General features: G+C 45.4%; 2 protein-coding genes across 2 annotated transcripts in view; both read left to right on the top strand.

Moving 5' to 3' along the window:
* Positions 1 to 19,148, top strand: part of LOC143737933 (uncharacterized) — a 98,637-nt gene that overhangs the window by 14,082 nt on the left and 65,407 nt on the right. The window contains exons 13-14 of the mRNA XM_077229735.1: positions 11,127 to 11,310; positions 15,055 to 15,221. Of these exons, the coding sequence (XP_077085850.1) occupies positions 11,127 to 11,310; positions 15,055 to 15,221 (351 nt within the window). The remainder of the gene's footprint in view (positions 1 to 11,126; positions 11,311 to 15,054; positions 15,222 to 19,148) is intronic.
* On the top strand, positions 1,460 to 4,608 carry LOC143737931 (uncharacterized). Its single transcript, XM_077229733.1, has 2 exons — positions 1,460 to 4,406; positions 4,506 to 4,608. Exon 1 carries the CDS (start codon positions 1,655 to 1,657, stop codon positions 2,264 to 2,266), a length of 612 nt encoding a protein of 203 aa, XP_077085848.1. The 5' UTR covers positions 1,460 to 1,654; the 3' UTR covers positions 2,267 to 4,406; positions 4,506 to 4,608.

Raw genomic sequence — 19,148 nt, 5'->3', positions numbered from 1 at the left:
AAAGACCCCTCGGGCGGCCAGGGCGGCGAAGACCCCTCGGGCGGCCAGGGCGGCCCCTCGGGCGGCCAGGGCGGCGAAGACCCCTCGGGCGGCCAGGGCGGCGAAGACCCCTCGGGCGGCCAGGGCGGCGAAGACCCCTCGGGCGGCCAGGGCGGCGAAGACCCCTCGGGCGGCCAGGGCGGCGAAGACCCCTCGGGCGGCCAGGGCGGCGAAGACCCCTCGGGCGGCCAGGGCGGCGAAGACCCCTCGGGCGGCCAGGGCGGCGAAGACCCCTCGGGCGGCCAGGGCGGCGAAGACCCCTCGGGCGGCCAGGGCGGCGAAGACCCCTCGGGCGGCCAGGGCGGCGAAGACCCCTCGGGCGGCCAGGGCGGCGAAGACCCCTCGGGCGGCCAGGGCGGCGAAGACCCCTCGGGCGGCCAGGGCGGCGAAGACCCCTCGGGCGGCCAGGGCGGCGAAGACCCCTCGGGCGGCCAGGGCGGCGAAGACCCCTCGGGCGGCCAGGGCGGCGAAGACCCCTCGGGCGGCCAGGGCGGCGAAGACCCCTCGGGCGGCCAGGGCGGCGAAGACCCCTCGGGCGGCCAGGGCGGCGAAGACCCCTCGGGCGGCCAGGGCGGCGAAGACCCCTCGGGCGGCCAGGGCGGAGCAGACACCGGCTCAGGAACAGCAGACACCGGCTCAGGAACAGCAGACACCGGCTCAGGAACAGCAGACACCGGCTCAGGAACAGCAGACACCGGCTCAGGAACAGCAGACACCGGCTCAGGAACAGCAGACACCGGCTCAGGAACAGCAGACACCGGCTCAGGAACAGCAGACACCGGCTCAGGAACAGCAGACACCGGCTCAGGAACAGCAGACACCGGCTCAGGAACAGCAGACACCGGCTCAGGAACAGCAGACACCGGCTCAGGAACAGCAGACACCGGCTCAGGAACAGCAGACACCGGCTCAGGAACAGCAGACACCGGCTCAGGAACAGCAGACACCGGCTCAGGAACAGCAGACACCGGCTCAGGAACAGCCGACACCGGCTCAGGAACAGCAGACACCGGCTCAGGAACAGCCACAAGAACTGTAATAGTCACAAAAACAGACACACACACAGAAACAAACACTGGCTCTGGAACAGGCACTGGCTCTGGAACAGGCACTGGCTCTGGAACAGGCACTGGCTCTGGAACAGGCACTGGCTCTGGAACAGGCACTGGCTCTGGAACAGGCACTGGCTCTGGAACAGGCACTGGCTCTGGAACAGGCACTGGCTCTGGAACAGGCACTGGCTCTGGAACAGGCACTGGCTCTGGAACAGGCACTGGCTCTGGAACAGACACTGGCTCTGGAACAGACACTGGCTCTGGAACAGACACGGGCTCTGGAACAGACACGGGCTCTGGAACAGACACAGGCTCTGGAACAGACACAGGCTCTGGAACAGGCATTGGCTCAGCCTCCGGCTCTGGAACAGGCATTGGCTCAGCCTCCGGCTCTGGAACAGGCATTGGCTCAGCCTTCGGCTCTGGAACAGGCATTGGCTCAGTCTCCGGCTCTGGAACAGGCATAGGCTCTGGAACAGGCATTGGCTCTGCCTCCGGCTCTGGAACAGGCATAGGCTCTGGAACAAGCATTGGCTCTGCCTCCGGATCTGGAACGGGCAATGGCTCTGGAACAGACACTGGCTCTGGAACAGACACAGGCTCTGGAACAGACACTGGCTCTGGAACAGACACAGGCTCTGGAACAGGCATTGGCTCAGCCTCCGGCTCTGGAACAGGCATTGGCTCAGCCTCCGGCTCTGGAACGGGCAATGGCTCTGCCTCCAGCTCTGGAACAGCAGACACTAGCTCCGGCTCTGGAACAGCAGACATGGGCATGTCCAGGATCCGAACCAGACGCTCCAGATAGTCCAGATCCAAGAAGGCAGATGGCACTGGCTCTGCCTCCGGCGCTGGAACGGATACTGGCTCTGCCTCCGGCTCTGGAACAGGCATTGGCTCTGCCTCCGGCTCTGGAACCGGCAATGGCTCTGCCTCCGGCTCTGGAACCGGCAATGGCTCTGCCTCCGGCTCTGGAATGGGCACTGGCTCTGCCTCCGGCTCTGGAACGGCCATTGGCTCTGCCTCCGGCTCCGGCTCTGGAACAGCAGACACTGGTTCCGGCTCTGGAACAGCAGACACGGGCATGTCCAGGATCCGAGCCAGACGCTCCAGATAGTCCCGGCCCAGGAAGGCGGACGGAACGTGAACAGTCTCTCGCTGGGCAGACGTGACGTGAACAGTCTCTCGCTGGGCAGACGTGACGTGAACAGTCTCTCGCTGGGCAGACGTGACGTGAACAGACTCTCGCTGGGCAGACGTGACGTGAACAGTCTCTCGCTGGGCAGACGTGACGTGAACAGTCTCTCGCTGGGCAGACGTGACGTGAACAGTCTCTCGCTGGGCAGACGTGACGTGAACAGTCTCTCGCTGGGCAGACGTGACGTGAACAGTCTCTCGCTGGGCAGACGTGACGTGAACAGTCTCTCGCTGGGCAGACGGAACGTGAACAGTCTCTCGCTGGGCAGACGGAACGTGAAGATTCTCTGACTGGGCAGACGGGACGTGAACAGTCTCTGACTGGGTAGACGGGACGTGAACAGTCTCTGACTGGGCAGACGGGACGTGAACAGGCTCTCGACCACCTCCTCCACTGCGACCTCCACGGGTTCCACGAAACTTAACTAATCGGGTCCCCTTAAAAAACTCCATTCTCTCCCGCTCGGTGGCTGGGGAAGAGATATTGAGAAACATACCGCTGGATCTTGTGTGACGGAGTCCTTCTGTCACGGAACACACACTGGAGGCAGAAAATCCAAAAGCAGTAATTTAATATAAAAGGGCAATCCAAACTCTTAGTCATCCAGGCAGGGGTCAAAAGTCCAATAAGGCAATCCAAAACATAAAATACAAACGAGAACCAGTCTGATACAAATAACGGAAGTGTGGGGACATAATACAAGGACTCCGTGACACATACTGAAACAGACAGGGTTATATACACAGGGAATCGACAATGATAATGGGGAATTGGCTGAGTGCAATGATCAGTGATAAGAAACAGCTGAGTGCAATGATGAGACAAAGGATCGTGGGAAATGTAGTTCATAAGTGAAGGACACCGTGGGAAAGGAGGACATCTAGTGGACATCAGGGGAACACAAACCCAACACTGTGACAACGGGTCGAAGGCCAAATGTGAGTTTCAGTGCAGCTTCAAAGTCTCGACACGATCTAGCCGAGGAATAAGAGTCTGATCTAGACAAACCAGCGCACATTTATAACAAAAATAAACATTTATATACTTCAGATCAGACATCGGCTGGATCGTGTCGAGACTTTGAAGCTACACTGAAACTCACATTTGGACCTTCGACCCGTTGGACTCCATTGAAGTCACTATATGGAGAAAATCCTGGAGTGTTTTCCTTAAAATACTTCATTTCTTTTTTCGACTGAAGAAAAAAAAGACATGAACATGTCGGATGATGCGGGGAAGAGTAAATTATCAGGAAATGTTATTTCTGAAGTGAACTAATCCTTTAAGGCAGAGACCTGAAGAGGGTCTGAATGACTTAGGCAATGCAATAATGCAAGAGTCGACACAGACCGCAAAAAGACGAGTCTGAGTCAAGATGAGTTCATGAAAAGACCAAGACCATGTAAATATGTGAAACTAGTGACAGATTCAAGATCGAGTCTGGTCTCGAGGACTAAAACACTAACAAATAGCCTAACTTGCAGGTTGTCTCACAATTCAGATTTAAAAAAAACAAAAAACAATTCTGACTTTTTTTCTGAGTTTACATCTAGGAATTCCAAAACAAGCTTCCATAAGATTTGCATGTGCAAACACAATATAGCAGTGTAGTTTTGCTTGTAACAAAAGTATTTCTCTTTCTGAAACAAGGTTTGGTTGAGTGCCCACTTGTAATTATATTTCCAAATGGGATTCTCAAAGGGATAGTTCACCCCAAGCTCTGTCATTATTTACTCTTTCTCATTTAGTTCCAAACCTGTATCACGTGTTTTCTATTTCGTAACCCAAAAGGAGATTTTATTGCTTGGTCTTTGCAATTACGACTGAAACTGAAGCTTTTAAGCTTCAAGAAGTGTGTGGATGATGCAGAATTCGAATTTTGGGTGAACTAATCTTTTAAATAGTTTCTCTTTTATTTCATGCTACATTCTTTTGGTAATTGCTTTTAGCTAATTAAGGATGTAAATGGGTTTACGGATGAGAGTAGGAGAGGGATAGTTTGCACTCTTCATTAATGTGATGTCACGCTCATCATCTGCTAATCCCACACAGACATGTTTCTCCCACGACTTGCATCATGATCATTGAGTCTTTATGGTCCTCATGCAGTTGAGGTTTTGATTGACCTTTCCCTCTTCATCCACTTTAAGCCATTATGTGGTCTTTGTATTTTGTTATTCATGCCATTTCTGCTTTGGTTTGATTAATTGCAGTGTTCCCGCGGGTCCTTGAAATCCTTGAAAGTTTTTGAATATGAAGAATAAGAAAAAAATCAAGGCCCTGGAAAGTTTTTGAAAGTAAACACACATAGATACAGGTCCTTGAAAGTGCTTGAATTTATTTTGTGCAAGAAGTTTTCTGGAAAAAATTCCATATTATTCCCTCCGCTCTGCTAATGTGTTAGCTTGCTTGATTTACGTCATTTGCGCACATTTACGTGTTACGTTAAGTGTTTCCCGTGTGAGGTACTTGGTGTTGTACGTTGCCATGACGTTCACGCGCGCAAAACTGTAACAATGTATCTTATTCCTGGTTCAGATTACACGATGGTGGCACAATCCGTTTGACGTAGGGTGTCGTGGGGATTCGTAAATGACAACGGGCGTCGGGACACAAGATTCGATCGTTTCATCTCGTATAGTGTGTAATAGTGGGGGACAACCGACGTCGCGTGTGCGATGCTTCACAACATCACGATAAAAAGACTTGCATGTTTAATTTTTTTTTGGTCCTCCACGACGGGTTCAGTTAAGAGTGAGTGAGTGAGTGTGTGTGCGAGTGAGTGTGCGTGTGTGTGAGTAAATGAGCATAGGGCTGTCCTCAACCAAAGAAAATCTTGGTCGACTGAAGCTTGAAATTTTCAACAAAAAATTACGTTGGAAAAAAACAACGTTAAATTAATTAGGTGCGCAGTATTGGTAGCCTTGTTGTCCGCCTAAATGGATTATAAATAAACATAAAAAACTAGTAGGCTATTTGCAGTATATTAAATAATTTTTGACCTAATTATTTTGCACGAGTCTGTCGGCTCTGACAGCGTTGCATCACGTGCACCTGCGCAATATCATAGCCTATGATTTCCGAAAATAGTACTATGTTGTCAACTAGTGATATCACAAGAACTGTTGAGGAATATGCAACATAATTTAGACAATTCTTTTTGTCATGTTATAATAATAAGTTATAACTAGTGGTCGACCGATATGGGTTTTTTGATGGCCGATGCCGATATCTTAGAGAGCAGGGTGGCCGATGGCCGATATAAAGCCGATATATATATATATATATATATATATATATATATATATATATATATATATCTACACACACACACACACATATACATATTATATATATATATATATATATATATATATACATACACTCACACACTTTAGATTTATATAAATCAACATTTAATAAATGTGATAAATTTAATACATATTTAAAATTCTTTAAAATAAACATGCTTAGGCCCTATACTAGATGGCAACTTCTTGAATCTGCAATCCTATTACAGAGTTTTTCACAAATAAAGTAATTGTTTAAAAATATATGAATATGTGAATAAAAAGGAAGTAAACACTGTAAAAGGGCACTCAGTAATCTGGTAATTAATCAGTAATCACTGATAATCATATTTTTTCAAATAAAGACTTTTTTTTTACTTTGACTTTTGACAAGGTAACGCTAATTTTACATACAGCACACAGTGAAAACGACATGAATATGACACAGTGGGCCACTGGATATAGCACAGCATATTTTAAAATGAAGGATTTAAAGTTTTTCGATCTCGTCTCCTGTGAAGCTGATCTTCTGTTCGCATTTACTCACTGCGCACGGACCGTCACTCGCAGGAACACGTTTATGCAGGCTACAAACGCACACTTCACAAGATATCACAGCTGGATTCGATTAAATCTGCAAGGTTTGTGAAATTAAATGTTTATTAGATATTCAGAGATTTGTTTAAATGATGTAGATGCGCATTTGCTGAATGTTGACGGTAAATGAGAAAGTATTTTAGCCTGATGGTTTGCCTTTTCAGTTACAAATAATATAAAAGCAAACGCATTACTCTTTCGCATACCATGTTACTTTCTTTGATTACCAGTTCTGTAGCCACCGGTTGTGTCTAACAAACTATTAGATATGACTGACAGAGAGACGGAGAATGTGAGTGAGCGCTGTGTGATGAGATTCAGGCGCTGCCGTTCTCTTCTCAGGTGCTGGTGTTCTCAGCGCCGCCCGTCAAAATAAAAGTCTGCAGCGCCGTCAAAATAAAAGTCCCGCTTCCAACACATCGGCCAACCAGAAAAACGTATCGGCCGATGCCGATATTTTAAAAAAGCCAAATATCAGCCGAGGCGATATATCGGTCGACCACTAATTAACTAGGGCAGTATTCTGGTGTTACCCATTACCACAATTACGCACTTAAACAAACTATATGACTCCTTATGAAATTCCAAAAGCAAAATATGATACGAGTCTATATTGGCATAAAAACCGGAGAACTCACTCACTGTGGAAAAACAGTGACGGATTATGCAGGTCAGGAAATAAATAACATGCATAATTTGTAAGTGAAAGGCACAAACTTGTGACTAAGTACATTTTTTTTATATAGCACATTTAAACATAGAAGAATTATCCAAAGTGCTGAAGAAAGTAAAAATAGCATCAAACAGAAACAGACAACAAACAAAGCAAGATAATATTAAAATGCTAGGGAATAAAGATAAGACTTAAGTTAACTTGAGCAAAATCTAATAAGAGCATAAGCGTTCAAGCCAGAGCTTGCTTTACAAAGAGACACGTTTTAAAACGCACATAATGGACTTGTTCTTCTCTGGTCACAACAGATGTTTCTGAAGCGATACTGAAGGAAGTCCTTATGCACGATTTACAAACACAGAATTCAGAGCCAACCTACAAGACTTCCAGCTAAGTTCACACAAGCTTGTGAAAGCGAGCACGTTCATCATATGATGCGGAGGACAGCGCTCATATGAGCAGAGGAAGAGTGTCTGGCTGCATACACACTTCACATAATATCCCCATTGTGCCTCACAGATAGAGGCTGCTGTGTACGCCACTGTTGATAGAGCTCGCTTTAACTCAACTGTGCTTCCTCAGGGCTCAGAGCCATCGCTCGTAACACAGCCACGAGATGCGCGCCGATAGCAAGGTTTCACTCGCATCTCGGCTGCTCCCAGCTCTGGTTATCCGAGCTTAGCGTTATGCATGGATTCACTGGCTCTGAACTGGGTTAGGCGGAGTCACATGAGGTCAGTGTGGTAAATCTTGAAAACATGCATTCAAATTCGACCAGCAATGCTTACATTTAAAACTGGTCCTGTAATTGTTCAACCTACTTAATCTCTCGCTTTGCTTAAAACTTGTGCAGCTATTTGTTATTGGTTTAGTGTAGGGATGCACGATATATCGGCCACCATATCGGTATCAGCAGATATATGAGATTTTATCGGCCTGATAAGAAAATTTGGCTGATATATTAAAGCCGATAAATAATGGATTACTTCCTTCAGCTGAGACACTTCAGATGCGCACTGTTCAACATGATGGTTTTGAAATATGAAGGATGATTGGAATCACTTCAAAAAAGGAAAATACAGTTCAGTGGTCATAGAGGCTACATAAAATTATAATGAGAGCATTATAATTGTGTGTTTGGGATAGGGATGGCCCGATACCGATACTAGCATCGGGGATCGGGTCGATACTGTCCTCATATACTCGTACTCATAAAAATTCGCCGATACCACGCCCCGATACCACGTACATTTTGCGAAACGAAACTGGCCGCCGCGAGTGCTTTGTCGAGGTGAACTGAGGCATAGAGACGTGCACTCCCAAAGCAAAAGAGTGCGGCGCGGCACTAGATCTGATGGCCGAGCGCGAGCGCGAGCGCTGGGGGGTAATGCACTCACTCTGTGTGTGCGGGTTCCGGGAGAATAAAACGAAATCTGTCTTCCGAGGAATTACCTTTTTATTAGTGTCCTTTTTTGTTTTAAGTGGAGCAACTGCATCAAGAGCCGTTCTCAATTTATTATTAAACTCATCAACTAAGACATCACAGGACGATGGTAAAATATTCTTTTCGTAAGTCATATAATGCGTTGGGAAATTTTCTGCTACTTCCGAAGTAATAAAACGTTTTTTAACAATAAGTTCAGTTGTACAAGGCACAGAAGCATCAATACCATTAAAGAAAACACAACAGTGATCGGATATTGCAAGATCAACAACAGAAGTTATATTGATATTTAATCCATATGCTATAACTAAATCCAGTGTGTGACCACGTTTATGGGTCGGTATGTTTACATGCTGTTTAAACGACATACATTCTAGCTGTTCCAAGAATTCATTTGCTCTAATATCTGACAAATTATCAACATGTATATTAAAATCCCCAGTTAAAACACAGTTGTCGTAATTCATATGAATAAAAGATAGCATTTCAGAGAAATCCTTTATGAAGGGAGATATTGGTAAGTTTGGTGATCTGTATAGTGTCACTGCAAGAAGACGTGGTTGAAAGTTTAAAAGAATAGCATTATATTCAAAGGTAGTAAATATACCAAGGTCTATGTCCCCTCCCTTTAGGGTTTTTCTGTAGATTGCTGCAGTCCCTCCACCTCGTGTTAATTAAGTGAGCCATAATTAACTATAGTGGTCGACCGATATGGGTTTTTTGATGGCCGATGCCGATATCTTAGAGAGCAGGGTGGCCGATGGCCGATATAAAGCCGATATTTATAGTTATATATCAAACATACATATATATACACATATACATATATATATATACACACACATATAATATATATACACACTAGAGATGTGCGATGGGCTATTATTTCATGTGCAACCGCATCACAAAACTCATCATCCGTCCGCACCAACGTTTTCGACCAATTTTCCCGCCCGCCATCCGCTGATAGAAGGCGCTGCTGATGACAGCCGCGAGACTAGAAACCGCCCGCAACACGCCCGAATTTAATTAAAATATTTTTTTCCGTCACGTCATCCGCCCGATCCGCGGTTTATCCGCGGAGTCCACAGCTATAACCGCCAACCGCGCATCTCTAATACACACACAGTTTATATTTATATAAATCAATATTTAATAAATTAGATAAATTTAATAAATATTTAAAAATATTTAAAATAAATATGCTTAGGCCCTATACTTTAGATGGCAACTTCTTGAATCTGCAATCCTATTACAGTATTTTGTGAATAAAAAGGAAGTAAACACTGTAACAGGGCACTCAGTAATCTGGTAATTTCATGCGCACTGATAATCATATTTTTTTTACTTTGACTCTTGACAAGGTAACGCTAATTTTACATACAGCACACAGTGAAAACGACATGAATATGACGCAGTGGGCAACTGGATATAGCACAGCATATTTTAAAATGAAGGATTTAAAGTTTTTCGATCTCGTCTCCTGTGGAGCTGATCTTCTGTTCGCATTCACTCACTTTACACGGACCGTCACTCGCAAGAACACGTTTATGCAGGCTACAAATGCACACTTCACAAGATACCACAGCTGGATTCGATTAAATCTGCAAGGTTTGTGAAATTAAATGTTTATTAGATATTCAGAGATTTGTTTAAATGATGTAGATGCGCATTTGCTGAATGTTGACGGTAAATGAGAAAGTATTTTAGCCTGATTGTTTGCCTTTTCGGTTACAAATAATATAAAAGCAAACGTATTACTTTTTCGCATACCATTTACTTTCTTTGACCAGTTCTGTAGCCACCGGTTCTGTCTAACAAAATATTAGATCTGACTGACAGAGATCGTAAACTAATGAAGACGGAGAATGTGAGTGAGCGCTGTGTTCTCTTCTCAGGTGCTGGTGTTCTCAGCGCCGCCCGTCAAAATAAAAGTCCGTAGCGCCGTCAAAATAAAAGTCCCGCTTCCAACACATCGGCCAATCAGAAAAACTTATCTGCCGATATTTTAAAAAAGCCAAATATCGGCCGATATATCGGCCGTGGCGATATATCGGTCGACCACTAGTTATAACTGTCATTCAGTTGTTCATTTCAGCCGCTCTGTGCATGTCCTCGCACAGAGCTCAGCTTCGCGGCTGAGACACGAATAGACTATTAACTTAAAGCTTTTACTCTTAATAAACACAAAATGCACGTCCACTTTAATAAAAAAAGATAGACAGTGACTATCATAACAGACAAAAAAAGCGTGTAATCTGATCCAGACATTACAAGGTAACACGATGTAACCACATTAAGGCCTTGAATTTGAGGGTATTGGACCTGGAAAGTCCTTTAAAGGTCTTTGAATTTGAAGTTAACCGAGGTGTGGGAACCCTGTAATTGAATCCGACTGAGAACATGAATGTTTCTAATGTATGCATTTTCAACGAAACGTGTTATGCAAGCAACTGAGCTTCGAACTCTGGGTGGACAAAATCGGCTGTTGCGGTCTTCTGATCAACGGACTTTAGAGGTCCCAAAGTCGAGTACTGTACTTTTTAAAACAAAACTTAAAACTTATTTGTTCAGAATGGCTTTTAATACGCAGTAGTGATGCAACAATTTTTCTGATGATTTTAAGAAACCATATCTGGCTTACTGTTTTTTATGCTTCATGCTTTTGTTTTCTTTTTTCTCTGTTTTTATTTGACTGTTGTGTTGTTTATTTGTACCTGATGTGAAGCACTTTGGACACCTGGTGGCTGCTATAAAGTGCTGTATAAATAAAGATTGATTGATTGATTGATTGAACTGATTGTGCTTGTTGTTTTGTTTGTGTCCTCAGAATATCCAGGCATTCCTGTCATCTATAATCAGAGACAGGCTAGCTAGAGCCCTATTCCAGCTTGCTATATGCTGTGGCTCCCTGGATGCCCCTCAGGACCTGGTAGCTAAAGAAAAACCTCCGAAAAAAGCAGAGGCAAAGAAAGCTACGGAAGAGAGAGGAACAGAGATGCTCCCCACTGAAGGTGTGCACTTTATGACCTTATTAGTTATCTTATTTTCATTTTCAGCTTTAGCACCCTCTAAGGTTAAGGCTCTGATATACAGGTACTAACGGCAAAGTAATTTTTTTGTTCTCCGCTTGAGGTTTAAAAGAAGTTTGGTTTTAAGTATTATGTACATACATTGAAAAATAAGTACAATGTACTTATTGTGTTCATGTTGTATTGTAAAACACTTTTGCTGCTATTGAGGTGTGATACGGGTAAGGTTAGGGTCAGGTGTGTGTGTGATACGGGTAAGGTTAGGGTCAGGTGTGTGTGTGATACGGGTAAGGTTAGGGTCAGGTGTGTGTGTGATACGGGTAAGGTTAGGGTCAGGTGTGTGTGTGATACGGGTAAGGTTTGGGTCAGGTGTGTGTCATACGGGTAAGGTTAGGGTCAGGTGTGTGTGTGATACGGGTAAGGTTAGGGTCAGGTGTGTGTGTGATACGGGTAAGGTTAGGGTCAGGTGTGTGTGTGATACGGGTTAGGGTTAGGGTCAAGTGTGTGTGTGATACGGGTAAGGTTAGGGTCAGGTGTGTGTGTGATACGGGTAAGGTTAGGGTCAGGTGTGTGTGTGATACGGGTAAGGTTAGGCTCAGGTGTGTGTGTGTGATACGGGTAAGGTTAGGCTCAGGTGTGTGTGTGATACGGGTAAGGTTAGAGTCAGGTGTGTGTGTGATACGGGTAAGGTTAGGGTCAGGTGTGTGTGATACGGGTAAGGTTAGGGTCAGGTGTGTGTGTGATACGGGTAAGGTTAGGGTCAGGTGTATGTGATACGGGTAAGGTTAGGGTCAGGTGTATGTGATACGGGTAAGGTTAGGGTCAGGTGTGTGTGTGATACGGGTAAGGTTAGGGTCAGGCGTGTGTGATACGGGTAAGGTTAGGGTCAGGCGTGTGTGATACGGGTAAGGTTAGGGTCAGGTGTGTATGTGATACGGTTAAGGTTAGGGTCAGGTGTGTGTGATACGGATAAGGTTAGGCTCAGGTGTGTGTGTGATACGGGTAAGGTTAGGGTCAGGTGTGTGATACGGGTAAGGTTAGGGTCAGGCGTGTGTGATATGGGTAAGGTTAGGGTCAGGTGTGTGTGTGATACGGGTAAGGTTAAGGTCAGGTGTGTGTGTGATACGGGTAAGGTTAGCGTCAGGTGTGTATGTGATACGGGTAAGGTTAGGGTCAGGTGGTTGTGATACGGGTAAGGTTAGGCTCAGGTGTGTGTGATACGGGTAAGGTTAGGCTCAGGTGTGTGTGTGTGATACGGGTAAGGTTAGGGTCAGGTGTGTGTGTGATACGGGTACGGTTAGGGTCAGGTGTGTGTGTGATTCGGGTAAGGTTAGGGTCAGGTGTGTGTGTGTGATACGGGTAAGGTTAGGGTCAGGTGTGTGTGATACGGGTAAGGTTAGGATCAGGCGTGTGTGATACGGGTAAGGTTAGGGTCAAGTGTGTGTGTGTGATACGGATAAGGTTAGGGTCAAGTGTGTGTGTGTGATACGGGTAAGGTTAGGGTCAGGTGTGTGTGTGTGATACGGGTAAGGTTAGGGTCAGGTGTGTGTGATACGGGTAAGGTTAGGGTCAGGCGTGTGTGTGATACGGGTAAGGTTAGGGTCAGGCGTGTGTGTGATACGGGTAAGGTTAGGCTCAGGTGTGTGTGTGATACGGGTAAGGTTAGGGTCAGGTGTGTGTGTGATACGGGTACGGTTAGGGTCAGGTGTGTGTGTGATTCGGGTAAGGTTAGGGTCAGGTGTGTGTGATACGGGTAAGGTTAGGGTCAGGTGTGTGTGATACGGGTAAGGTTAGGGTCAGGCGTGTGTGTGATACGGGTAAGGTTAGGGTCAGGCGTGTGTGTGATACGGGTAAGGTTAGGCTCAGGTGTGTGTGTGATACGGGTAAGGTTAGGGTCAGGTGTGTGTGTGATACGGGTACGGTTAGGGTCAGGTGTGTGTGTGATTCGGGTAAGGTTAGGGTCAGGTGTGTGTGTGTGATACGGGTAAGGTTAGGGTCAGGTGTGTGTGATACGGGTAAGGTTAGGATCAGGCGTGTGTGATACGGGTAAGGTTAGGGTCAAGTGTGTGTGTGTGATACGGATAAGGTTAGGGTCAAGTGTGTGTGTGTGATACGGGTAAGGTTAGGGTCAGGTGTGTGTGTGTGATACGGGTAAGGTTAGGGTCAGGTGTGTGTGATACGGGTAAGGTTAGGGTCAGGCGTGTGTGTGATACGGGTAAGGTTAGGGTCAGGCGTGTGTGTGATACGGGTAAGGTTAGGGTCAGGCGTGTGTGTGATACGGGTAAGGTTAGGGTCAAGTGTGTGTGATACGGGTAAGGTTAGGGTCAGGCGTGTGTGATACGGGTAAGGTTAAGGTCAAGTGTGTGTGTATGATACGGGTAAGGTTAGGGTCAGGTGTGTGTGTGTGATACGGGTAAGGTTAGGGTCAGGTGTGTGTGATACGGGTAAGGTTAGGGTCAGGCGTGTGTTTGATACGGGTAAGGTTAGGGTCAGGCGTGTGTGTGATACGGGTAAGGTTAGGGTCAGGCGTGTGTGATACGGGTAAGGTTAAGGTCAAGTGTGTGTGTATGATACGGGTAAGGTTAGGGTCAGGTGTGTGTGTGTGATACGGGTAAGGTTAGGGTCAGGTGTGTGTGATACGGGTAAGGTTAGGGTCAGGTGTGTGTGTGATACGGGTAAGGTTAGGGTCAGGCGTGTGTGTGATACGGGTAAGGTTAGGGTCAAGTGTGTGTGATACGGGTAAGGTTAGGGTCAGGTGTGTGTGTGATACGGGTAAGGTTAGGGTCAAGTGTGTGTGTGTGATACGGGTAAGGTTAGGGTCAGGTGTGTGTGTGTGTGTGTGTGTGTGTGATACGGGTAAGGTAAGGGTCAGGTATGTGTGTGATACGGGTATATATTTATTTATGTGTATTTGGTGGCGTTTTCTTAGCAGTTATTGAGGTATTTGATTGGAGTTAATGTAATTAATTAATCTGCATATTATAAAAACGAATTGGCAGCACTTTACAGAAAGGTCCTATTAGTTAGCATTGGTTAATGCATCAACTAACAATTGGCAATACATCTGCTGATGTGTGGATGATTAATCTTAGTTATTAATAAAAATACAACTGCTCATTGTTATGTCATTTCAGGTTCATTAAATAATATTAACACATGAAAATTTAGTTTTTTAATAATTGAAAAAAAAAGTTAAAATTGTCAACGAGTGGATCTCTGAGCTGAGTGAGTGAGTGGAGGCGGGGCTCATTTGCATATTCATAGAACCCTATATACTAAATAAGGCAAGGGTGTCGAGTTACAGTCAAGTTATTTTAAGGCATGAAGGGATTTTTTCCAAGAAAAAAACATTTACATAAGTCATTTAGGTGATCAAAGATGAGTTTTAAGGGATAAAAATGATTGACTACAGGGGGGATTTAAATAGATAATTTTTTTAATTGTTAGTTAAGTTAAAAAAAGGACCCTTATTGTGAATTATCAATTATTCAGCTGACAGTCTAACACCTAAATGACTTCTGCTCAGCTGCTTGAATTTTGTTGTGAAAAATTGCATTGATTTGTTGTATCGTTCTTGATGCAAATCAGACAGTTTCCCTTATTATTAAGGTTCTCCTTTTACTAGGATGACGATGACTATGGGGAGTGTGTATAATCAGTATCAATGTTTGTTCATACTTCATTTATATACTTTCCTGCCTAATGATGTGGTCCTGTTTTGCGTAGCTGACGTGAAGAGCTATTTCCAGGACCGCGTGGCTAGCTTCACTAGCACTCCTAGCCTAGCTCAGCTTCGCACGCTGGAAAAGAAGATCGCAGAACACTTCAGATTTAAAGACTTCAGCCAGCTCCAGCAAGGAACTTACCTTGATTTCATCATCAAAAACAAAAAGGTGTGTGTTTCTGCTTCACCTCGTTTTTCAAGTCTCCTTCATTTATACAGCGTTTTAACAATATAGATGTTTCAAAGCAGCTTTACAGAGATAACAGGAAATTACAGTAACAGAGATTGTGTGGGCTTTACAGCAGCTCTAGAATAAAGTTATTGTCCAGATAAAGATAGTTTTTGATTGATTCACTTCCGTTGCAAAGATCATTAGTTATTATTTTTATAAAAAAATGTTTGTTGCAAATTGTTTTATGCATTTTATATGCATGTAAGGTGTCCTTGAGTGTCACATAAGGCACCTATAAATAAAATGTATTATTATTATTAAATATTAAATATACACGACACCGTTTGAACTGAAACCAGAAAACTTCCGTTGGTTTGCACGACACCAGTGTTTGGTGCTCGCGAACGCAAACTGTGAAACAGGATCCAAGGTGCAAGTTTATTTAATTTTTTTAAAAACATTATCATCTCTGTAAACTTCAAAAACGTGAATCTGTGAAAACGGCGAAGGCATGCACATGCATATCAAGTGTTTAGTTTATAAATATATGCGTGTTTGAATATATATATGTGACCCTGGATCACAAAACCAGTCACATGTCGCACGGGTATATTTGTGGCAATAGCCAACAATACATAGTATGGGTCAAAATTATTGATTTTTCTTTTATGCCAAAAAATCATTAGGATATTAAGTAAATATCATGTTCCATGAAGATGTTTAGTAAATTTGCTACCGTAAATATATATAAAAAAATATTTTTGTGAGTGAATGCAGCAAAATCGTGAACATAAATTAACAACTTTAAAGGTGATTTTCTCAATGTTTAGATTTTTTTACACCATCAGATTCCAGATTTTCAAATAGTATCTCAGCCAAATATTGTCCTATTGTCCTAACATATTAATCCTAACAAACCAAACATCAATGTGTTCAGCTTTCATATGATGTATACATCTCAATTTAAAAAAAATGACCCTTGTGACTGGTTTTGTGCTTCAGGGGCCGTATTACAGAAAGATCCTAACTTTAGAATCCTCTCGTATCTGTTTGGTAAATGTGGCAAGTTCAGTTAGGACCTCATTTAGGACAAAAGCTATTACAGAACTACAAAACTCTGACAAATAATTACAGACTTCTATGAAATAAAAGGATTTGCCTTTTCTTATTTCATTTGTGATGCCGACAGCTTGTAGGATAAGTGTGTGGTGTAAAGTGTGATAGCAAGCAGATCTCCAGTGCTCCTTTGAGAACCAGACCCGTAAAGAGATGTGTGTGTGTGAGGTTTCTCACGGCGTGTGTGTGTGTTGCTCTTCCCCGCAGATCCTCCAGGAGGCAGCAGGGGGCGCCGTCTCCATCGAAAGCCAATATAATAATAATAATAATATAATATAACACACATTCCAAACACACTTTGACATCCATACCAACACACCCGCACAATTATCGCTGCATAGTTTACCCAAGTGTCTCTATAATATGCCGAAGCAGAAAACAGGAATAAAGCGAGTATTTGCTCTATAGGCCAAACCTGAAAAGCATCTGGTAAAAAATAGTAAACATTTTAATTAGAAGTCTTCCCAACAGAATGAAAGCCTCTCAACAAAGGTTGCATATTTTCATAGTTAAATGGCCCTGGGATTAAAAATTGCAGTTTTAATGGGGACATTTTTGTCCAAAAGGCGCTGAGAGGAAGTATTTTGTGTTACTAGTGCAAAATCGATTTTTTTAAAGAAATGTCGGTGAAATAGTAAAATTCCAATAAAAACACACAACCGTGCCAAATTTTAATATGCACTTAGTATTAGGGCTGTCAAAATTGCTCAAAAATTACGTTCGAATATTCCCTCTAAAAAAAACATATATTCGAACTATTCGAACATCTGGTTGCGCATTTTGTCAATAACAGGACAAATTAATACAAAGAGACATAACTACTTGTATATGTAGTTTATTAAAGTTTAAACATATTTGACAACGTATTAACTTACACAAAAACAAGTAAATCAACTAATGGACAAGACCGCAGACCTACTCTCGCTCGCACTCGCAGGCACTCTCTCTCTCTCTCTCTCTCTCTCTCTCTCTCTCTCTCTCTCTCTCTCTCTCTATCTCTCTCGCCCTCTCTCTCTCTCTATCTCTCTCGCCCTCTCTCTCTCTCTATCTCTATCTCTCTCGCCCTCTCTCTCGCTCTCTCTCTCTCTCTCACTCTCTCTCTCTCTCTCTCTCTCTTGCCCTCTCTCTCTCTCTCTCTCTCTCTTGCCCTCTCTATCTCTCTCTCGCCCTCTCTCTCTCTCTCTCTCTCTCTCGCTCTCTCTCTCTCTCTCTCTCTCTCTCTTGCCCTCTCTATCTCTCTCTCGCCCTCTCTCTCTCTCTCTCTCTCTCTCTCTCTCTATCTCTCTCGCCCTCTCTCTCTCGCCCTCTCTCTCTCTCTCTCTCGCCCTCTCTCTCTCTCTCTCTCTCTCTCTCACCCTCTCCCCTCTCTCGCCCTCTCTCTCTCTCTCGCCCTCTCTCTCTCTCTCTCCCTCTCTCTCTCTCTCTCTCTCTCTCGCTCTCTCTCTCTCGCCCTCTCTCTCTCTCGCTATTTCTCTCTCTCGCCCTCTCTCTCTCTCTCTCGCCCTCTCTCTCTCTCTCTCTCTCTCTCTCTCTCTTGCTCTCTCTCTCTCTCTCGCCCTCTCTCTCTCTCTCTCTCTCGCCCTCACGCTCTCTCTCTCTCTCTCGCCCTCTCTCTCTCTCGCCCTCTCTCTCTCGCCCTCTCTCTCTCTCTCTCTCTCGCCCTCTCTCTCTCTCTCTCTCTCTCTCTCTCTCTGCCCTCTCTCTCTCTCTCTCTCGCCCTCTCTCTCTCTCTCTCTCTCTCTCTCTCTCTCTCGCCCTCTCTCTCTCTCTCTCTCGCCCTCTCTCTCTCTCTCTCTCTCTCTCTCACCCTCTCCCCTCTCTCGCCCTATCTCTCTCTCTCGCCCTCTCTCTCTCTCTCTCTCTCTCTCGCTCTCTCTCTCTCGCCCTCTCTCTCTCTCGCTATTTCTCTCTCTCGCCCTCTCTCTCTCTCTCTCGCCCTCTCTCTCTCTCTCTCTCTCTCTCTCTCTCTCTCTCTCTTGCTCTCTCTCTCTCTCTCGCCCTCTCTCTCTCTCTCTCTCTCGCCCTCACGCTCTCTCTCTCTCTCTCGCCCTCTCTCTCTCTCGCCCTCTCTCTCTCTCTCGCCCTCTCTCTCTCTCTCGCCCTCTCTCTCTCTCTCGCCCTCTCTCTCTCTCTCCGCCCTCTCTCTCTCTCTCCGCCCTCTCTCTCTCTCTCTCTCTCTCTCGCCCTCTCTCTCTCTCTCTCTCTCCGCCCTCTCTCTCTCTCTCTCTCTCTCTCTCTCCGCCCTCTCTCTCTCTCTCTCTCTCTCGCCCTCTCTCTCTCTCTCTCTCGCCCTCACGCTCTCTCTCTCTCTCGCCCTCTCTCTCTCTCTCGCCCTCTCTCTCTCTCTCTCTCTCTCGCTCTCTCTCTCTCTCTCTCTCTCTCGCCCTCTCTCTCTCTCTCTCGCCCTCACGCTCTCTCTCTCTCTCTCTCGCCCTCACGCTCTCTCTCTCTCTCTCGCCCTCTCTCTCTCTCTCTCGCCCTCTCTCTCTCTCTCTCTCTCGCCCTCACGCTCTCTCTCTCTCTCTCTCTCGCCCTCTCTCTCTCTCTCGCCCTCACGCTCTCTCTCTCTCTCTCGCCTTCTCTCTCTCTCGCCCTCTCTCTCTCTCTCGCCCTCTCTCTCTCTCTCGCCCTCTCTCTCTCTCCGCCCTCTCTCTCTCTCTCTCTCTCTCTCTCGCCCTCTCTCTCTCTCTCTCTCTCGCCCTCTCTCTCTCTCTCTCTCTCCGCCCTCTCTCTCTCTCTCTCTCTCTCTCGCCCTCTCTCTCTCTCTCTCTCTCGCCCTCACGCTCTCTCTCTCCCTCTCGCCCTCTC

This window comes from Siphateles boraxobius, unplaced genomic scaffold (genome assembly GCF_051911475.1).
Source record: "Siphateles boraxobius isolate OS27281-9 unplaced genomic scaffold, OSU_SipBor_1 131, whole genome shotgun sequence".
In the NCBI taxonomy this organism is placed as follows: domain Eukaryota; kingdom Metazoa; phylum Chordata; class Actinopteri; order Cypriniformes; family Leuciscidae; genus Siphateles; species Siphateles boraxobius.
This window is presented reverse-complemented; position numbering and strand designations above follow the sequence as displayed.

Coding starts and splice junctions, on each gene's coding strand:
- LOC143737931 (XM_077229733.1), top strand. CDS start 1,655: ATGGCTCTGGAACAGACACTGGCTCTGGAACAGACACAGGCTCTGGAA.